Source organism: Panthera tigris, chromosome C2, assembly GCF_018350195.1.
Source record: "Panthera tigris isolate Pti1 chromosome C2, P.tigris_Pti1_mat1.1, whole genome shotgun sequence".
Taxonomy (NCBI): Eukaryota; Metazoa; Chordata; class Mammalia; order Carnivora; family Felidae; genus Panthera; species Panthera tigris.
Genome location: NC_056668.1, coordinates 81,375,916 through 81,398,249, shown reverse-complemented (window position 1 = coordinate 81,398,249; position 22,334 = coordinate 81,375,916). Strand labels below are relative to the sequence as shown.

General features: G+C 39.7%; 1 protein-coding gene across 1 annotated transcript in view; it reads right to left on the bottom strand.

The window, feature by feature from the left end:
• Window positions 1-4,143: 4,143 nt before the first annotated feature.
• Window positions 4,144-22,334, bottom strand: part of EHHADH (enoyl-CoA hydratase and 3-hydroxyacyl CoA dehydrogenase) — a 46,885-nt gene continuing 28,694 nt past the window's right edge. Inside the window, exons 6-7 of the mRNA XM_007083606.3 lie at window positions 14,160-14,501; window positions 4,144-7,019 (exon numbers count right to left, since the gene is read on the bottom strand). Of these exons, the coding sequence (XP_007083668.2) occupies window positions 5,758-7,019; window positions 14,160-14,501 (1,604 nt within the window). The 3' untranslated portion in view covers window positions 4,144-5,757. The remainder of the gene's footprint in view (window positions 7,020-14,159; window positions 14,502-22,334) is intronic.

The following is a 22,334-nucleotide window of genomic DNA, read 5'->3' as shown; positions in this document are numbered from 1 at the left end:
AAACAAACAAAAACAAAGACCCACTGATTCTTGGCCCTACCAGTGATAACGAAAGACCTGCAATAACACTGGCTTATTTACACATGATAGGAATTGATTTCTCCCTTACATAAATGACTGTTGGAAGGCGAAGTAGCAGCTCTGCTCCATGAGGTCTTTGGGGACCAACCTCTTCACAGCCCTCCATTCTGCTATCCCTAAGGCATGACCTTTGTCCTCCTGGCCTAGCATAGTGGTTGGACTCCAGCTGTCAAACCTGTGTTCCAGGCAGCAAAATGGAAGAGGGGCCAAAAATAAATGAGCAAAGGAAGCACATCATGTGAATTTTAAGGGAGGTCCCCCAAAGCTGCCATGTGATGCTTCCATTTGCATCCCATTGTCTAGATCGCAGTCACATGTTCACAACTGGTACAAGAGAAGCTGACAAATATATTGTGTATTTTGAGCTATCAAATGCTCAACTAAAAAGTGAGAAGTTCGTTACTACGGAAGAAGAAAAACATTGGGGGACAGCCAACAGTCTGCCAAAACGTACAAACAAACAACTCTCTAGGCCTTGGCAGGCTTCGGGAATCCAAATGCATCTATGGTTGGGTTGGAGAAGGTTTTGCCCTACCCATCCAAAGGATTTCACATTATGGCTAGAATTAGCAACTGCTGCCTCTTAGAGAAGGTGGAATAACCCTAACTACAGTGAAAGATGTGCACGAGAGAGATTGCATCAGCTCTGCTCACGTCATCTTATTAGATGCTTTCAGGCACTCATTCTGCTAGGCTATTTCAAGTTTGGTGAAAGACAATAAATAAATATTACAATTGAAATGCCCTGGAATACTCTGGACAAGAATTAAAAGCTCTGCTCATCTCTCTCATGTTCCTCTTTGTCAGAATGCTAGAAGAAAAAATACTAAGATGAACAGACAAGACGAAACCTTTGTAAAACTTTGGTTCCATTGGAGACACCCACCTAAAGAGAGACATTACCTTTACTTTTGTCAACTAACTTTTGTTTAGAAAGATACTTAGAGCAGGGCACCTGGGTGGCTCAGTCAGTTGAGCATCAGACTTCAGCTCAGGTCATGATCTTGCAGTTCATGCGTTCAAACCCCATGTCGGGCTCTGTGCTGACAGCTCAGAGCCTGGAGCCTGCTTTGGATTCTGCGTCTCCCTCTCTCTCTGCCCCTCCCCGCTCATATTCTGTTTGTCTCTCTCTCTCAAAAATAAACATTAAAAAAATTAAAAAGAAAATATTTAGAGCGATAAACAGAAGAGTTTTTGACTTGAAATCTCTACAGAGTACCCTGGAAACAATACAGGGTGTTGCCCAACTCCAGGGGATGCTATTCACAGTATTTCTAGGTGAATGGCAACCCCTTGGAACACAGTATGAATGGTGTCCTCACAGTTGTATAATGTTGCTGTCCTGCTAGGAAGCAGCGTAACTTGTCTATTAATCTCAAAATTATAAGGTGGCAAGATAAGTAGATGGCATTGATAGTCCCAATAATCAAAGTCTATTTTGTTCTCACAGAAAGCTATTATTTAACATAGTCCAGAGAACTTAGTTTCTATTCATCTCATCAGTGGCTACCAACAAGGTCCAGCCAATCTAAGTAAGCCTACAGTATTTCTGATTTCTAGGTGCCTATTTTATTTTATTTTTATTTATTTTTAATTTTTTTTAACGTTTATTTATTTTTGAGACAGAGAGAGACAGAGCATGAACGGGGGAGGGTCAAAGAGAGGGAGACACAGAACCTGAAACAGGCTCCAGGCTCTGAGCTGTCAGCACAGAGCCCGACGTGGGGCTCGAACTCACGGACCGCGAGATCATGACCTGAGCCGAAGTCAGACGCTCAACCGACTGAGCCACCCAGGCGCCCCTTTATTTTTATTTTTAAATATTAATGTTTATTTATTTTTGAGAGAGAGGGAGAGAGAGCATGAGTGGGGGAGGGGAAGAGAGAGAAGGAGACACAGAATCCGAAGCAGGCTCCAAGCTCTGAGCTGTCAGCACAGAGCCCAACGTGGAGTTTGAACTCTGCAACCGTGAGATCACGACCTGAGCCAAAGTCAGATGCTTAACCGACTGAGCCACCCAGGTGCGCCAACTAGGTGTCTGTTTGAAAGACAAATGTTAGACCCTAGGAATTTCAGGTTCCTACCGTGCTGTGGAGTATGATTTGCATACACACTTCCGAAACATCATTAATCAAGGGAGTTTAGGATTCCACACCTTATCTCTCACACACACCTGTTCTTGCTAGAAATGAATAAGTAGATAGCAACTGCAGCTGCACAGTGGCTTTACTGATTTAAGGAACATCATTAGTCTCATCTTTAAAGCTGGAGTATTATGGCAAAGCTTCAAGGGTGCTTCTAATATATAGTTCTTTTCAGAGTCAATTGCCATTAGGACACATTTTTAAAATGTCATTCAGAAGCTGTTTTTTTTTTTTTTTTTTTTTAAGATAGGCAGTTTTAAAGTTATCAACAACAACAACAACAACAACAACAAAATAAGCCTTTTAAGCAAGTGCATTTTCAAGGATGAAATAGAATATCCTGGACAGGTTTCATCATATTAACCACTGTTGTATGTAGGACCCAACAAATTTAAATGAGGTTTGATATAAAATAAGAAAAAATGAACTCCCATTTCTTCTTTCCACATTATATAGAGAATGTTAGTCCTTAACTTTTACTGGGTCACAGACACTTTGAGAATATGATGTAAGATAGGGTATGTCTTCTAAGAAAGACACTCAGATACATATACACAAACATTAGTGTAAATTTTTAGGGATTATTGACTCATAAAATCTACTCATAGACACTTTAGTTTCAAAGCCCCAATCTAGAGGGTAGTGTAGTTTTAAGAACTCAGAATAAAATCGACTCAGGGACGCCTGGGTGGCTCAGTCGGTTAAGCGGCCGACTTCGGCTCAGGTCATGATCTCGCGGTCCGTGAGTTCGAGCCCCACGTCGGGCTCTGTGCTGACAGCTCAGAGCCTGGAGCCTCTTTCAGATTCTGTGTCTCCCTCTCTCTCTGCCCCTCTCCTCCTCGCGCTCTGTCTCTCTCTCTCTCAAAAATAAATATTAAAAGAGAAAAAAAGAATAAAATCCACTCAGTGTCTAAAGAAGAAAAAGTGTGTATGTGTGTGCATGCACTTTAACATTAATTTGAAAATAAGTCACCTTGCAGACCAAGCTGCAAGAAATTACAGAAATATTTTCTTTTTTTTAACGTTTATTTTTGAGAGACAGGGAGAGAGAGAGTGTGAGTGGGAAGGGGTGCAGAGAGAGAGACAGAGAGAGAGACAGAATCTGAAGCAGTCTCCAGTCTCTGAACTGTCAGCACAGAGCCCAACGTGAGACCCCAATCCACAAACCGTGAGATCATGACCTGAGCCGAAGTCGGACGCTTAACCGACTGAGCCCCCCACCAAGTGTCCCCAGAAATCTTTTCCATTGTTGTCTTTTTTTTAAGATTTTATTTTTTATTTTATTTTAATTTTTTTAATGTTTATTTATTTTTGAGAGACAGACAGACAGACAGACAGAATGCAAGTGGGGAAGGGCAGAGAGAGAAGGAGACATAGAATCCAAAGCAGGTTCCAGGCTCTGAGCTGTCAGCACAGAGCCCTACATGGGGCTCAAACTCATGAATAGCAGGATCATGACCCGAGGTGAAGTCAGACTTAACTGACCGAGCCACCCAGGCACTCCTAAAGATTTTATTTTTAAGTAATCTCTGCACCCAATACGGGGCTCAAACTCACAACCCCAAATCAAGAGTTGCATGCTCTACTGATTGAGCCAGCCAGGCGCCCCTTTTCTATTGTTATCTTTAATTTCAAGGACCAATTTATATAAAAATCCAGCAACATACAATTTAAAAATTATTCTAAATTAAACTACAATTCAAGGCACACTCTAGGGTTTTTGTTTGTTTTTGTTTTTGATAACAGAAAACATATTCATTCCATATTTCTCTATCAGAACGTTTGATAATTTTATTTGGGTTCATAGGTGAAAATACTATGAAAGTTCATTTATATCACACTAAAAGACAACTTGAGCCCATTTGTTTATTTACTTATTTACTGACAATTCTGAGGAATAATTCACATACCATACAATTCACTCATTTAAAACTACACAACTCAGTGGTTTTTAGTAGATTCACAGAGTAATGTAACCATCACCACAATAATTTCAGAACGTTTTCGTCAACCCAAAAAGAAACCCTGTCCCCATTAGCAGTCACTCCCCATTCCCTAGCCCCTAATTATTCCAGTCTTAGGCATCCTACGATCTGCTTTCTTTCCCTACAGGTTTGCCTACTTTGGAAATTTCATATAAATGTCTATACAATATGTGGCCTTCTGTGATTGGCTTTTTTCATTTAGCATGACATTTTGAAGGTTCATCATGTTGTAGTAAATATCAGTACTTTATTTCTTTCTATGGCCAAACATTCTATTATATATAGCTATACTATACTTTGTTCATCTATTCACCAGTTGATGGAGATTTAGGTTGTTTCCAACTTGGGGCTCCTATGAAGAACATTACTATAAACACTTGTGTACAAGTTTTTGCATTGACCAGCCCATTAAAAGTATAAAGAGAACTCTTATAATTATAACAAAACTATACAGAATTTATTTTGCAGTCATGTCAGACTTTTCAAGATTCAACAATTTGCATATCCGGCATCACAAAGCTCATCATGACCGGGAAATTGGCATCATTACTTTATCATAGAATCAGAGGAGATTAGATGTTTTCTAAGATCCCTTCTTACATTAAATCAATAATGATTACTTTCTGTTTCGTCTCCATGCACAGAAAAGAAAGATAGGTTGTAGACATCTCCTGGTCCTGCGGAAATTATCAACAAACATTACTGAGCGCCTTACAAGCAGCAAGCACAACTGTGCACATGTAACTGGGCTGTAGATGGAAGTAATACACCAAGTATGACTTGCCAAGCTACTCTGAGTTCCCCATTCTAGTGTGAAGTACTTGACTCCCTCACTATTTCTCAACTGTGTTTTGCCCACTTTAATACTGTTATGCTTTTGACACTCTTCCTCTCTTTCTGGTAATTACTTCTGCCTCTCCTTGAGCAACTTTCCATTCTCACTCACAAAGACCCTCATTGTTGATTCAACCCTGCCAACTATCTCCACTCCACCTCGCAGACTATGGACTAAACTTCATCACAGCTTTCCATGCTGGATTAATGCCCCTCTGGACTCCAGGTTTGCCACATGCTGTGCAAGATGCTCAGGAGGTGCTCAATGGATGTTTGTTGAATGACAGATCCATAAGATTTCCTACCAGTGCCATGTGTGTGAGTTTTAAAGAGATAAAATGAATTTGTGGCTTAGTTGCATTTTTCAGTCATTAATTGATGACACCCTTCTCCAATGATCAAAGCACTTGGAAGCCTCAACTTATTCATGAGTCTCTTTCCTTAGCTATTTTGGTATTAACACAGTTTATTCAGTGGGATTGAAATAATTTACTCGATAGGGACAGATTCAGAGGCATAGGAAGCACACTCCTAAAGATTTGACCCATTAGAATAATCAGACAGAAGACCCAAAGAGAAGGTTTATCTAACCAATTATTTCTTTTGCTTTGTATTTCAGAGCAATCTTACTTTGGATTTTCAGATTTAATTTCAGTGAAATTCAGTGAGCATCACCTGATGTCAGCATGTGAGGCACAACCTGGAAGGCTGAATCACAATTTACTGCTAGGGGGTCCTGCCAAGCTTTGCCATTCTTTCAGAGGAGGGTTTCCTAAGGAAGCCAATTTTTTCAGATAGTCACAGGGCTCTAGTTGTGGAATATCAAGATTCTGCCTATAATATTTCTGCAACTTCTCTAGCACCGTCGGCAACCCAACTGTGGAGGCATAGAACATGGGCCCACCCACGTGCCTTGGCCATCCATACCCATGTAAATAGACAACATCAATGTGCTCTGGAGTAGCAGCTATCCCTTCTCCCAAGATACGGAATGCTTCATTGATGAGTGAATATAAGCAGCGCTCAAGGATCTCATCCTGGCTAATGATGCGTGGTTCAATGTGATAGGTTTCTCTGTACTGTGACAGAAATTCAGAAAGCCAGGGATCAGGTTTGTGAATCCTACCCAATGGCTTATCATATTGGTACCAACCCTTACCTGTCTTCTGGCCAAATCGTCTTAATTCACAGAGCATATCGGGAATTGGGCAATATCTCTCATTGCCCCGCTTTCGGGCAGGAGTTCCTGGAGGCAACGTAGGTCCAGTAAGGCCTTGCCCTTGTCGACATTTCCAACCCACATCCAATCCAGAAAGATCTGACACTCTAAAAGGTCCTAATTTGAAACCAAACTCTTCTAGCACCTGGTCTATCTCTTCTGGCTTACTGCCTTCTTCTAACAAGAAATATGACTGATTGTAATAATGCTTTAACATTCGATTGCCAACAAATCCCTTACAGTTACTTACAACTACTCCAATTTTTTTAATCTTTTTTGATAAATTCATAACTGTGGCAATAGTAGTAGGGGAAGAGTATTGGCTGGGAATAATCTCTAACAACCTCATGATATGAGCTGGTGAGAAGAAGTGAGTGCCAATGACCAAGTGAGGGCGATCAGTGGAAGAAGCAATCTCATCAATGTCCAGGGCGGAAGTATTGGTGCACAAAAAAGTTTCTGGCTTGCACACAGCTGACAATTCAGCAAAGACTTGCTTCTTCAAGTTAATTTCCTCAAATACTGCTTCAATGACTAAATCTACACCACCAAGCTCTTTCATAGACGTAGTTAACCTGGGTTTTGGTCCTGACCAATGGTGGCTGCTATGCTGCATTTTGGATGCTTCCTTTTCCAAAGCGGAGGTTATTATCCCATCGGCAGTCTCTAGCTGCTTCTTGTCCAATTCTACAGCAATCACAGGGATCTTGGCCTTTGCAAAAGAAATGACAATGCCTCGGCCCATTGTTCCCAAGCCTGGAGATAAGAGTGAAGCAGAGAAAGAATGATTCAGTGATGTTGGGAACTGGAAAATACTCAGTAAATGAGAGGCTTCTGTGGCAATGGGGCATTTAAAGAGATCAATTCAAGGAATACAAATAGAAGCCGCATTCTTGGTTGAAGAGGGCAACCTTCCCTGATACAGAAGGACTGTTCTTTGGTCAAGGGTATAGAGTAGCTGCTAGAACCTCCAAACAAGCTCTCAAGAAATACAAATGGATTGAATATTAGTTAAGATTAGGCACTGTGTTAAGTGCTCCAGAGGATGGGACATTCAGTAATATTCACACACACACACACACACACACACACACACACACTATTAGAATTAATAAACAAGTTCAGCAAGGTTGCATTATACAAGATCTATATACAAAAATCAATTTTATTTCTATATACTAGCAATGAACAATCTGAATATGAAATTAAGAAAACAAATCTGCTTACAATAGCATTAAAAGGAATAAAATACTTCACAATAAATTTAAGAAAGAATTGTAAGACTTGTACCCTAAAAAACAGAAAACATTGTTGAAATAAATTAAAGAAGACCTAAATAAATAGAAAGACAACCCATGTTCATAGATCAGAAGACTTAATATTGTTAAAATGGCAACACTACCCAAATTGATCTGAAGATCCAATGTAATCCCTATCAAAAATCCAACTGGCTTTTTGCAGAAATTAACATGATATCCCTAAAACTCATATAGAAATACAAGGAATCTAGAATAACCAAAATAATATTGAAGAGGAAGAACAAAGTTGGAGGATTCACTCTTCCCAATTTAAAAATTTATGACAAAGCTATGGTATTCAAGACAGTGTGGTGTAAGGATAGACATAATAGAGCAATGAAATATAATTGAGAGTTCTGAAATAATCTCATAACTTATGGCCAATCAATTTTTGATAAGGGTGCCAAGGTAATTCAATGGGGGAAAGGATAGTCTTTTCAACAAATTATGCTGGGACAACAGGATATCCATATGCAAAAGAATGATGTTGAACTCCTACCTCACATCATTTACAAAAATTAATTCAAATTGGATCACAGCCTGAAGAGTTAAAACTATAAAACTCTTATGAGTAAATCTCCATGACCTTGGATAAGGCAATGGTTTCTTAGACATGATACCAAAAGCATAAGCAACAAAAGAAAAAAATAGATAAATTAGACACCATCAAAATTAAAAATTTTTGTGCTTCAAAGGATGCCATAAAGAAAATAACAAGAACCATGGAATCATATATCTAGTAAAGGACTTGCATCAAAATATGTAAAGAACTCTAACAATTCACACAAGATCCCTCATTACTACCAGGATGTAGAAGATGCAGAGAACAACTGTAAGGCCTTGGAGGAGACTGTCGAGCAGGTGCTGGCAAACTATGGTCTGAGGGCCAAATCCATCCCACTGCCTATTTTAGTACTGCCGGTGAGCTAAGAATGGTTTTGCATTTCAAATAGTTGAAAACAACAACAACAAAAAAGAATAATATTTTCTGACACATGTGAATTATATCAAATTCAAATTTCAGTCCCATAAATAAAGTTTTATTGGAACACAACCACACTAATTTGACTCCATATTATCTATGGCTGTTTTTGTGTGCAGAGTTGAGCAGTTGTTAAAGAGATGATATGGCCCAGAAAGCCTAAAATATTTATTATCTGGCCCTTAACAAAAAAAGTTTACTGACTCTCTCCAAAGGAGAATGGCAGAGCCATTAGTTGGAAAAAAAAAAAAAAAACAAAAACAAAAACCAGAAAACAAAAAAAACTGGTCTTAGATGACCATATGGAGCAAGCAGGAAATAAATCTTTGTGTTAAACCAGTATTATCTATTACAGCAGCAGGTTATCTGTTACCTAACCAACCCATTGTGGATGAAACCATTTTGTTGATGAAACCCATTGTGGATGAAACCCACTGACCAGCTTTGGGATTGCTTTTGAATACAGAATGCTATCAGTCATCAGAAATCATTGTTTCTCTGGGATATATTTAATTTTCAAATTGTATTAACTTACTTAATATAACAAATATATTACATTATTTGAAAACGTTTAGTTTTCCAAAATTAATAAACATCTGCATTTCACTCAGTAGCAAGAAGGCTGGATAGCTCTCACTGCTATGGCAACTTGTATCCTAAACTTTAGCCTGGGTAAATAGGAGGTAGAGCATGGAGTTCAAAACCCTGGCCTCCCGGCTCTCAGTCTCAAGCTCCACATAACATTTCTACCATTATAGAAATTATAATCTCACAGAGACAACAAGGACTAACAAAATGTAGTGTGAAAGCAATTTGTAAAGTGTAGCGTAAGGTAAGTGATATCTCAGAACTGACAACAGAGCAGGGAAGGAAAGGCAACTTCTGAAGGTATAGTTCTTTTTTTTCCTAATGTTTTATTTATTTATTTGTGAGGGAGAGAGAGTGAGCACCTGGGTGGGGGAGGGGCAGAGAGAGAGAAGGAGACAGAGAATCAGAAGCAGGCTCCGGGCTCCAAGCCATCAGTGCAGAGCCCAACTCACACACCAGAAGATCATGGACTAATGCAAAGTCGGATGCTTAACCAACTGAGCCACCCAGGTGCCCCAATAGAGTTCAGTTCTTCAGAGCTCATCTCTTAGAGATCTGCTAAATGACCTTTGGCTACAAATCCACTCATAATCCAAACCATAAATGCTTTTTGTAAGTGTCCTAGCCATAATTTTAGATTCTCTTTAGCTTGATGATAAACTGACACAGATCATTTAATCACTGAAACCAAAACATACATGAAAACACAATATGTATTTCTTTTAAAAAGTTCTTAGCTCCTAATTTTTCTTTTCACAAACTTGTGTCTCCAAGATCTCACAAACAAAGGGCTGAAAAGCCAAGCTTTTCACTGTTGGGAATTACCTTTTCAAAGGTACATATTATATTGATATTGACTTTAGTTTCCTAATTTTTCCTCATTAAACACATATAGACAGCAAGGAGTCCTGCTTCCCTAACAACCTATTGTCTTTAACTGCCATGGAATTAAATCTGGTCAAGAACCTCTTCTTTTGACAGAAGTAAATAAAGAATAAGGGCTGCTTTCACTACTGGTTCTGCAGTTCTAGTCCACTGCAGTCTCCTCCCCTTTTGATGGCTTTGAGAGCGCCCAGCCCTGTTCTGAGAAGCCTGGAAATGGGCTCGTGGAAGTACGCAGTTGGGGTTTTGCCAGACGGCAGAGTGACAGGGCGGTAAGTCATGGAGTGTTTGAAGTCACTGACAAGAGTGTGGCTGACATGATGACCCTGGAAATGAAATCTGAATGGATAAGAAAGTCAACATAAGGGGAGCTGATCAAGTAACGGATGCAGTTGGAATAACCAACTAAAAGATGTGGGAAGATACAAGGTTGTGGGGTAAAGGTTGGATTTGGAATTTCAGAGGTGGAGAAATATTCAGGGTAAAGACAAGACCCATGGTAAAGGCATGAGTAGGGGTCATGGAATTGAAGTATATGAACATTACTGGATCTGAGGAGGCAAAGGCACCTGGAAGGAACAGGACTGGATGCATTGTCCACACGGATGATGAAGACAATCAGGATGGCAGCTGGATTTGGGGGAAAGTGGATAACTGTGAGCCAGGTACCAGAATTTTCAGCCAAGTGGAGGTGGGGGTGGGGGGCGCAATACAGTAATGAGGAGGGACAGAACGATAAGAGCAGATGGCAGAGCTACAGAGGAGTGTCTTGAAAGAGATAATGGTCTGAGAAGGGAACTGGGAAGTGCCACTGGGACTCCTGGGCCGTGAAAGAAGCAGTAGCATTCTCCTGAGAGAGGTGCCCAGAGTAAGCAAGGTTTCAGGCAGGAGACAGACAAGGAGTCATTAGTGAAGCAGAAGAGGCTGTAGGAGCGTTCCAGAGGGCACTGGGTACAGTGGGAGGCTGAGTCACAATGAACAAGTACAGGGCAGTATGGGGACAGGCATGAAGAAGGGGGAGATGACCAAACTCTCACTTTATTTGTATCCAAGTTATCATCTATGTATTTTAAATGCTTTTTCTTCAAAAAAATTTTTTTAATGTTTATTTATTTTTAAGAGAGAGAGAGAGTGCAAGCAGGTGAGAGGTAGAAAGAGAGGGAGACACAGAATCTGAAACAGGCTCTAGGCTCAGAGCTTTCAGCAGAGAGTCCAACATGGGGCTTGAATTCACAAACTGTTGAGATCAGGAGCACAGCCGAAGTCAGACATTCAACGAACTGAGCCACGCAAGTGCCCCTTAAATGCTTTTACAAATATTTTTCTGAACAATATGGGGTACACTTAAAAAAAACAACTTCAGAGGCACCTAGGTGGCTCAGTCAGTTAAGCACTCAACTCTTTATTTTGGCTCAAATCATGATCTCACAGTTTGTGAGATTGAGCTCAAATCATGATCTCACAAACTATGAGATTGAGCCCTGCATTGGGCTCTCCACTCATAGCGCAGAGCCTGCTTAGGATTCTCTCTCTCCCTCTCTCTCTCTGCCCTTCCCCAGCTCTTTCCCCCTCTCTCTGACTCAAAATAAATAAACAAACTCAAAAACAAAAACAGAAGCAAAACAACTTCAGACTTTTAGACATTTCATGTCAGACATGAATTTAGAATCTTTTTATAAAGGCTCACAACAAGGAACTAGGGAAACTCTCAAACAATGATTGACCAACACAATACTGATATATTATTTCACCTTTGCAATTGTATTGCATTAATTATTCTTGACGTGAAGGAATATAGAGAAGAAGAAACAGGTTAAGTGCACATCAACTAGGAATAAATATTGGTGCTGCTGAAAAAGCACAAAAAAAAAGGAACATTCATAATTCTCTGTCTCACTCTCTCTATCCACCTTGTTTAAAAACTGTAAGTGGGGGGTGTCTGGGTAGCTCAGTCAGTTAAGCGTCCAACTCTTGATTTCAGCCCAGGTCAGGATCTTATGGTTCATGGGATTGAGTCCCAGGTTAGGTCCTGTGCTGACAGCATGGAGCCTGCTTAGGATTCTCTCTCTCCCTCTCTCTCTGCCCCTCCCCTACTGTGAACATGTGCTTCTTGCTCTCTTTCTCAAAATAAATAAATAAGCATTAAAAAAAGTCAAAAGTGAGCAGAGTCCAGACTGGAAGGAGCACAGTGTGACTGATACAATAGGGCGAGAAGATGTTGAGCGGGGTCTTTTCCTCCAAACTGGGTTGGTGCTGGAGAGCTGGGTGAGAGTTAAGAAAGCTGACACTTTCAGTAAACTATGGACTTCCTCCACCAGAAGACTGTACATAAGCTGACACATATAACATTTTGCTTACCATTTCCGGGTAGGTTTAAAATCCACCAGAGACCCTTTATCCAATATGTCATTTGCAAATATCTTCTCCTATTCCATCAGTTGCCTTTTAGTTGGTTGTTTCCTTTGCAGTGCAGAAGGTTTTTATCTTGATGAAGTCCCAACAGTTAATTTTTGTGATGGAATAGGAAAAGGTATTTGCAAATGACATATTGGATAAAGGGTTAGTATCCAAAATCTATAAAGAACTTACCAAACTCAACACCTGAAAAAACAAATAATCCAGTGAAGAAATGGGCAGAAGACATGAATAGACACTTCCCCAAAGAAGACATCCAGATGGCCAACAGACACATGAAAAGATGCTCAACATTGCTCATCATCAGGGAAATACAAATCAAAACCACCTTGCAACACCACCTCACACCAGTTAGAGTAGCTAAAATTAACAACTCAGGCAACAAGAGATGTTGGCGAGGATGTGGAGAAACGGGAAGCCTCTTACACTTTTGGTGGGAATGCAAACTGGTGCAGCCACTCTGGAAAACAGTGTGGAGGTTCCTCAAAAAATTAAAAATAGAATTACCCTATGACCCAGCAATAGCACTACTAAAAGTTTATCCAAAGGATATAGAAGTATTGATTCATAGGGACACATGTACCCCACTGTTTGTAGCAGCACTTTCAACAATAGCCAAATTATGGAAAGAGCCCAAATGTCCATCAACTGATGAATGGATAAAGAAGATGTGGTTTATATATATCATGGAATACTACTTGACAATGAGAAAGAATGAAATCTGCCATTTGCAACAAGGTGGATGAAACTTGAGGGTATTATGCTAAGTGAAATAAGTCAGTCAGAGAAAGACAGATATCCTATGTTTTCACTCATATGTGGAATTTGAGAACCTTAACAGACCATGGGGGACGGGAAGGGGAAAAAATAGTTTCAAAGAGAGACGGAGGCAAACCATATGAGACTCTTAAATACAGAGAACAAACTGAGGGTTGATGGGGGCGGTGCAGGAGAGAGGGGAAAATGGATGATGGGCATTGAGGGATGAGGCATTTGCTGGGATGAGCTCTGGTGTTGTATATAAACAATCAATCATGGGAGTCTACTCCCGAAGCCAAGAGCACACTGTATACACTGTATGCTAGCTAACTTGACAATAAATTATATTTAAAAAAATAATAATAAAATCCACCAAAGACCATTCTTGGGTCAAGACTAAGAGCAAAGGAAGATTAGGAAAGTGGCACAAAGAAGCTAATCAGAGGGCTGGCTTCTGAGGAAAGAAGACGTTTTGTTTGGGAAAATCGCTGAGGGAAAAATTAAGGTCACTGTTTCAGGGTGCAGAGAGATTTGAGGAGAGTGATGTTGAATGACGAGAAGTGAATGGACCCAGGGACCAGAAAGGCAGAGCCTTCATTCCAAATACCTAGCTATAAGAGTGACAGACCATACCTTGAAATGTGGCAGAAGTAATAACCATTGTTGGGAAACCCAGGAGTGAGAGATTCATGCAAGGAAGAGGAGGGGATGAGTAAAAAATGCCCCGAGTCTGGAGTCAGACAGACCGAATGTAGACCCTTACACCACCTGTGTTTAGCTTACTGTTGAGAAGGTTGGTGTCTCTAGGCCTCACATGTAAAATGAAGATAATTCATGGGCTGGGGTGCAAAATAAGTTAGCTACACAAGTAACGTGTTTAGCATAGAGTCTGATACCCAGTGGCCCTAAGCAAATGGTATCACTTTATATGTGCAGATTTGGAAAATGACTTTAACCACACTACGTTCTTACCGACAACACCAACTGAGGAGATGGGCCGCGCGGACGCCGTTTTCCAGGATGCTCCAGAGGGAGCTGACCACTTATTTGCCTTCCTCTCAGCAAAGAAAGCATATTGCAGGGCTTGAGCCTGCCCTGATTTCTGAAGGTACATAAACAGCTCCTCTTCCTTCTTGATGCCCACCTCATAGGGATACTGTACAGCAGCCTGGACTGCACGGACACAAGTCTCCTGAGAAAGGCACCCAGGATGCTGCTTCCGCATCTTCAAAAGGGCTTCGCTGAAAATTTCATCCATGTTGGGCAAGCTCTGAATTGGCTTGTTGCAGAGTCTACGGGATTCTAGAGATTGACCTTCCAGAAATAAGACAGATAATCACATCTTCGGAAATGTTCCTTGTACCAAGGGAATATGAGCAAATAATAACAATAATAATAATAATATAACCTATATTCGAATTCAAAATACAAAATTAAATGCTATTCATCAAAATACTTAACGTAACACTAATATCAAAATATCTGTTATCTTTGCACCTTAGTCCTGCAAGATAGAATTCAACAGATTCAAAGTAATTTTCAAGTTACCTAATTTCGGCATAAAAATTGCATTTTCCTTCTGTTCCAAAACCAAGACAGTGTTATAGTAGATGAAATATTAAACTCTCCGTAGGTTTCAGGAAAATATTTCTGAGTTAAGAATATTTTAAATCCAAAATAATCTTAACTCTGTTCCTAACAGTAACAAAAATTTAAAAACACCTAGAAAAGAAGGCAGTGCTGTATTGGTGCAAGGAGAGACATACAAATCAGTGGAAGAGAACTGAGTGTTCAAAATTTAATCCTGACAATGAGAGCCAACTGATTTTCAACACAGGTGCCAAAACAATTCAAGTGAAGTAAGGAGAGTTTTTTCGATAAATGGTGCTGAAATAACTGGATAGCTACATGCAAAAAAATTAAAAAAATAAAAAATAAATGGATCCTTACCTAGAACCATATATAAAAATTAACTCACAGTGGATCATAAATCTACATTGAAGAGCTAAAACTATAAAAATTCCTAGAAGAAAACAGAAAAGCTTCAGGACCTTGGGTTAGGCAAAGTATTCTTAGCATAATCCATGAAAGAAAAAAATCAATAAACTGAACTTCATCAAAATTAAAGACATTGCACTTCAAAGAACACCATAAAGAAAAAGAAATGCTTGGGTGCTTGGGTGGCTCGGTCGGTTGAGCATCCAGACTTGGGCTCGGGTCATGATCTCACAGCTTGTGAGTTCGAGTCCTGCGTCGGGCTCTGTGCCGACAGCTCAGAGCCTGGAGCCTGCTTCGGATTCTGGGTCTCCCTCTTTCTCTACCCCTCCTCCGCTTATGCTCTGTCTCTCTCTGTCTCAAAAATAAATAAACATTAAAAAAGAAAAAGAAAAAGAAATGATAAGCCATAGACTGGGAGAAAATATTTGTATGGCAGGCAGAGTAATGCCCCCCTCCCCATGTCTACTTCCTAATCCCTAGAACCTATGAGTATGTAACCTTACATGGCAAAGGGACTCTACAGATATGATGAATGTTAAAGAACTTGAGATGTGGAGATTATCCTTTATTGTCTAGATGTTCCCAACTTAATCACATGAGTCCTTAAAAGAGGAGACCCTTTCCCAGCTATGTTGAGAGAGACACTGGTGAGGAGGAAAGGTAAGAGAGACACAGCATGGGGAAGATTTGACCTGTTGGTGATGAAGTGGCTTTGAAGGTGGAGGTAAGAGGCCAAGAATCAGGGAACTCAGTGGCCTCTAAGCCATTCATTTCAACTTACAACCAGCAAGAACTTGGAGATATTGGTCCTATAACACAAGACACTGAATTGTGCCAACAACCTGACTGAGCAGGAAACAGATTTTCCCCTAAAGCTTCCAGAAAGGAGTACAGCTGCAGACACTGGATTTTAGGCCAGTGAAAACCTCCCACCACACTTCTGACCTATAGATCTGTAAGATAATAAAAATTGGTGTTGTTTAAACTGCGAAACTTGCAGTAATTGTTATCAACAGAAGACTAGTATGATTTACAAACCAAATATCTAATGAAGTATTTGTATCCAGAGTATTTAAAGAATTCTTGTCTCTCAATAGTAAGAAGGCAAACAACTCAATTTTCTAAATGGGCAAAATTTTGAGGGATATTTCACCAAAGAGGATATATGAATGGCTAATACATATTGAAGAGGTATTCAATATCATCAGTCATTAAGGAAATGCAAATTCAAACCACAGTGATAACAAACAAACAAACCATAGTGAATGTGGTAGGTAGTCTCTAAGTAATGTCATTTTTGAGATTAAGTTACAAAAAGACTGGCTTCAGTCTCATTCACCCTCTCTTGCTCTCTCACCTGTTCATTCTAATGGAAGCCAGCTGCCATATGTGAACTGCCCTTTGGGGAAGCTCATGTGGCAAAGAACTGAAGGAGACCTTCAGCCAACAGCCAAGGAGGAACAGGGCCAACACACCCTATGGGACTGAATCTTACTAACAACTACTTGAATGAATTTGGAAGCAGATTCTCCCCCATTCAAGCCTTGAGGTGAAAAGAGCCAGAGGCAGCACCTTGAATGCAATCTTTTGTGAAACCCTAAACCAGAGGACCAAGCTAACCACATCTACATTCCTGACCCACAGAAACTGCCAAATAATAAATGTTTGATTTTAAGCAGTTACATTTGGGGGTAATGTGTTATGTAGCTAGAGAGAACTAATATAGACCCACTAGAATGACTACTATCAAAAAGACATCACTACCAAATGTCGGTGATGACGTGGAGTAACTGAAATCCTCAGACATTACTTGTGAAAATCTAAAACAGTATACCTACTTTAAAAAGTCTCGTAATTTTTTAAAAATATAAGCTTATTGTTCAACTGAGCAACTTCACTCCTAGGAATCTACCTAAGAAAAATGAAAACATATTTCCACATAAAACTTGTATATAAATGTCCATAATAGTATTATTCATAATAGCTCATCAACTGATGAATGGATAAAAAAAATGATGTGGTATAGCTATACATTCGAATACTATTCAGCAATCAAAATACTATCAGCAAACTACTGATACATGCTACAATTCAAATGAGCCTCAAAACATTATGCAAACTGAAGGAAGCCAGATACAAAAAATTACATATCATATGATGCCATTCACAGTAAATGTCCAAAAAGGCAAATCTATAGAGACAGAAAGATCAGTGGTTGCCTAAGGCCAGGGGTAGGAGGGGGGTAAGCTGCAAAAAGACTTGAGGGAAATTTTGGGGGTAATGACAAGTCCTAAAACTGATACATGGCGATGGTTGTGCAACTCTATAAAGTGAATTATGCATCACTAAAGCTGTTTTTAAAAATGCCTAGAAATGAATTTATCAAGAAATATACAAGACCTTTAAGAATGTAACTATACCATTTTATTGAAGAACATATAATAAGACCTTAATAAAGACAGACTCATGTTTCTGGATATAAACATTTAATAGCATGAAAATATAAATATTTTCCATATATATTATATATGAATTTCTCATTAGAACCCTTGTGGTTCTGTATTAAAAAAAATAATAACTCAACGGGGGCACCTGGCTAGCTAGCCAGTAGAGCATGTAACTCTTGCTCTCAGGATCATAAGTCTGAGCCCCACGGGGGTCATGGCGCCTACTTGAAATAATAATATTAATAAAAATAAAAAAAATTTGGGGCGCCTGGGTGGCTCAGTTGGTTAAGCATCTGACTTCAACTCAGGTCATGATCTCTCTGTGAGTTCGAGCCCCAAGTCAGGCTCTGTTCTCACAGCTCAGTGCCTGGAGCCTGCTTTGGATTCCGTGTCTCCCCCTTTCCCTGCCCCTCCCCCACTCACACTCTGTCTCTCTCTGCCTCTCTAAAATGAATAAATGCTAAAAAAAAAAAAAAAATTAAAAAAACTCAACAGAATGATTCTAAAGTTTGCATAAAAGAATCAATGTGTATGAAAACATTACATTATATGTTATATATTAGAATATACTTACATAAAATTCCTAAAAACCTGTTATGTCCTGTTATAATGTTATCAGTCATAATTTTAAGATGTATGTCACAGAAATAACCAAATTCTCTTGTCACCTGCAATATAATAAACTCTCTTGTCAACTGCATTATAAGAAACACATTATCAGATCTTGAAATAAAAAGAATAAACGTGTAACATATTATGAAAACTGTTGTCTAAACCACTATACCAGAGACTGTTTTTTTTAAAAAGTGCTACCATCTCTTCAAGGATACACCATTATATCAAGAAGGTACACTTCAGTTAATTAGACAGAAAACCTACCAGGCCTTATAAAGCAGTTTCACCATAAAAAGGTATATGAACGTGAACCTGTCTGGCATTGGTGTGTTATTATGTGTGCAGGGGAGAGTGAGTAAGGTTTGGATTTAACCATGTACACATGTAAATTTATCTGTGAGGCATTGTATAATCTCAAAAAAAATTTTTTAACCTAGGAGGCAACAATACTTCTTTAATGCATGATTACTAAGTAGAATTGAAAATAATGGATTTTTAAATTAATGCTTTCCCATATGATGCTAATAACAGGATTCAAGAAAGGAGGGGAAGACAGTGGATAGCATATGGTCCCTGTTTGCCCTGCTATTGTTGGAAGGACATGAACTCTACCCAACAGGTTTCCAATTATTTGCTCAATTATGCAATGTATTAGCCTGATCCTCAACTTATAGGAAGGCAAGCTTAGCAGAGAAGGATGGAGACCTTTCCAGGGCCTACAGTTGATTTAATTCCCGATGGCCCAAAAGGAAGACAGGAATGGTCAGTGGGGAGAGGAGGGAGAAGGGCCAAGTATGTGGAGGACAAGTGTAGGAGGAAAGGGGGCTGAGCTGTCAGTGTTATAGCACAAACAGGCAGCTGGGGCAGTCTGTGCCAGGGACAGGTACGATATTTTCAGAGTGTGTTTCTTATACACTTGGTAGTTTTAAAGTCTTGGTAATTTTAAATTCACTTAGCTGCACCTACATAGTCTGAGCGCTGGATCTCTGTCCTTGTGACCCTACCAGTGTTCCCGTCTCATTAGGACTGACTCCAACACCATAGTACTCATCAGAGTTATCCAAGAAATTTAAGAAGTTCAGATGCCCATGCCCCACTGCAGGCTCAGTTAAGAATATTTAAGGGTGGGGGGTGCCTGGGTGGCTCAGTCAGTTAAGCATCCGACTTCAGCTCAGGTCACGGTCTCACAGTTCATGAGTTCGAGCCCCACGTCAGCCTCTGTACCGACAGCTCAGAACTTGGAGCCTGCTTCGGATTCTGTGTCTCCCTCTCTCTCTGTCCCTCCCCTGCTCACATTCTATCTCTCTCTCAAAAAATAAATAAACATTAAAAATTTTTTGAAAAAAAAAAGAATATTTAAGGGTGGGGCCTACACATGAATATTTTTAAAAATTCAACACTTGATTTTGAGGTGTAGCCTCTGGAAAGTCCAGGAGTAGAGCATTAGGTCAGCCACTGCGTATCCAGGATGGCTGCAGCTCCTGGCAAACTTTGCCCCGGGCCAGAAACTGAAAAGGAAAGAAAGAAAAAAGAGGGAGAGAGAAGAAAAAAGAGAAGCCTGCTTAGTGGTGTGCAGTAATTACTGCAGTAATTATTGCTGATCAGCATAATGCTGTTATCCTGGGGATACTCAGAATCTCTCAGACTGCAGATGGGCATTCTGGGAACTACCATGGCACTTGTCCAGACCAGTCTAGGGCCAAGCTGAGCACATCCACTGGAGAGTTTTGGATCAGGGCACAAATATAGATGCTTTTTCCCTGCTCAATTTCCTCTCTCTTTCTTGCCGTAACTATAAAGGAAGCTATTATCTTACAAATTTGTTCTATTAGAACAAAATATCTTCAGAATTTCCCCTTTGGGTCTACAGGTGTGGTGTTTTCAGTGTGTGTTTCTGTACACCTGGTTGTTTGAAAATCCTGGTAGTTTTAAACTCACTCAGCTGTGCCTACATAGTAAGAGAGGCAAGTATGGGCAGGACAGCACCAGCATTTGCTGCCCAGGAAAATGGGAGGGGAGGAACTAATTAGTGATTCAAATATGCTTATAATTGCATTATTTCCTTGACCCATTCACATTTTTTCCCTTAATTCTTTGAGGTATTCTAAGGCAGAAGAATATTCAAGTTGTGATTAAAAAAAAAAAAAAAAAAAAGCAAATCACCCTCCTAAAGGAAAAATAAAGAAGTGATTATTTTCCCTCTTTTCTTTCCGGAAAACTGACAGAAAGATATTCTCCACCTAGTTTAAAGGGAGACACAACATGCAATTTACAGAAATGGTTACCTAAGACATAAAGGACTGACTCCTCCAATTCTGACAAACAGTAAGCTGTGTTTGTCACAGAAGCTCTGCAAAGGACAGACAGAACCACTGCACTTTTCCAGTCTTACAGGAGGTCACTCTCAGAACTTGGGTATCACAGAAAAAGGAAGCTCCATTTAGACATGTGCTTCAGCCGTCTATGTGAGGCAGGGTCACTCTGCTCTTGTGAGACATGTGTATATAAATGTTCACAGAGAGCAAAAAAATTACAAAAAGCAGAAGATAAAATGGAGAAAAAGGCGATGAAACCAGGTAAGATTTGTTTAAAGTCACAAAATTGAAATGAATAAACAGACCAAAGTCTTTAGGCAGAATTAGAATCGCTAAAAATGGCTAACACGGTGCAGTAACAGTAACAGAACCAGGATTCATTACAGGGACAAAAACAGCATTAGGTTCCTGGGTTGAGGCCCCCAGCTGGATGTCCCCTGTGCTCATCTTTGAATAACAGCACACACTTTCAGCTTCACACCAGAAGCATGCACATGGGAACAGGGAATTCTTAGTCTGGAAATAAGCAGGCTGTTGGCCAAATGCAAGTGCAAATAAATAGCATTTTACAGGACCCTCTCTTCCCCAGTTTAGCAAAGCAATCTGGTTTGGCCAAGTAATTTGGAATTGCTCTGCTAAATCCATTGCACTGCACTGCAGTAGTCTGAGAAGCTTCATATAACAAGAGCATTAAGATGCCTGAAGCTAATTAACTTTCACAGTCAACTCTCCAGGATGCATGTTAAGTTTGCAGAGAAATTTGCAGCTACTTCCCAAATCATATTTTTAGATATATGCTAACCTCCTATATTCCCCTCCCACCCATAACTGGTTCCAAACTGCTGATTGTAACATTGACCATTGGAAATTGAAACTAAAGAAATTCCTTAATGGTTTCCATGTTATTATTTTTAAATCAACGTTTCATCAGGGGAAGTGGGGGTGGGGTGAGGGTGGGAGCGTGGGGTGTGAGTTGCCAGGATGGAATGGGAATAAGCTGTATTAGTGAAATAGTTTTACAAATGGGAAAGGAGAACTCAATCATTTTACATGTATTTCAAAAATTGAGGCATAAATCACATACCATAAAAGTCACCATTTTAAAGTTTACACTTCAGTGGTTTTTCTCATACTCACAAATACCTATTATAAAATATAAATATATGTTTATAAAAGATTTTTGTGGAGCCTCTCTTTCAAGTCAATCCACCATTTTTGCTCTGGCAAATAACAACATACTAATAGCTATATTTAAAAGCAAACAAAGACCCAAAAGAAGAAAAAGAAGAGGAGGAGGAGGAGGAGGAGGAGGGGAAAGCCTGGAACAAAAAGAAAGGAAAAACACAAGACCTTAAATGAAAGTGAAAGGCAAAATAAATAAGCCTCTCTAAGCTATGCATTTTGTAAGATAATGAATGGCAAATGTACATACAATTCTTTCAAGTAGTCCTTTGTTGATTTGCACTATTTCTCTACCTTGTATCTCTGGCATTTACCTATTACAGCAGCAGCAAGGAATCATAGGCTTCCAAACAGTGGAACTCATTCTAAAAACAACAGCAACAAATAGTAAAATTCCCAGAGTTTTCCATGGGATTCTAAGCCTTAATCCCCAAAAGACACACAGTGGAGCTGCCCAGGTTGTAGCAAGAACCAAAAACTGTAGCTCAACCATTGGAGCCTGGGAGGTCTCAGAACAGGATCTGAAACCAGCTAATTTTATTGAATCTTTTCCTTTTATTGATAAACCCTAAAAAGCTAATTTACTAAGA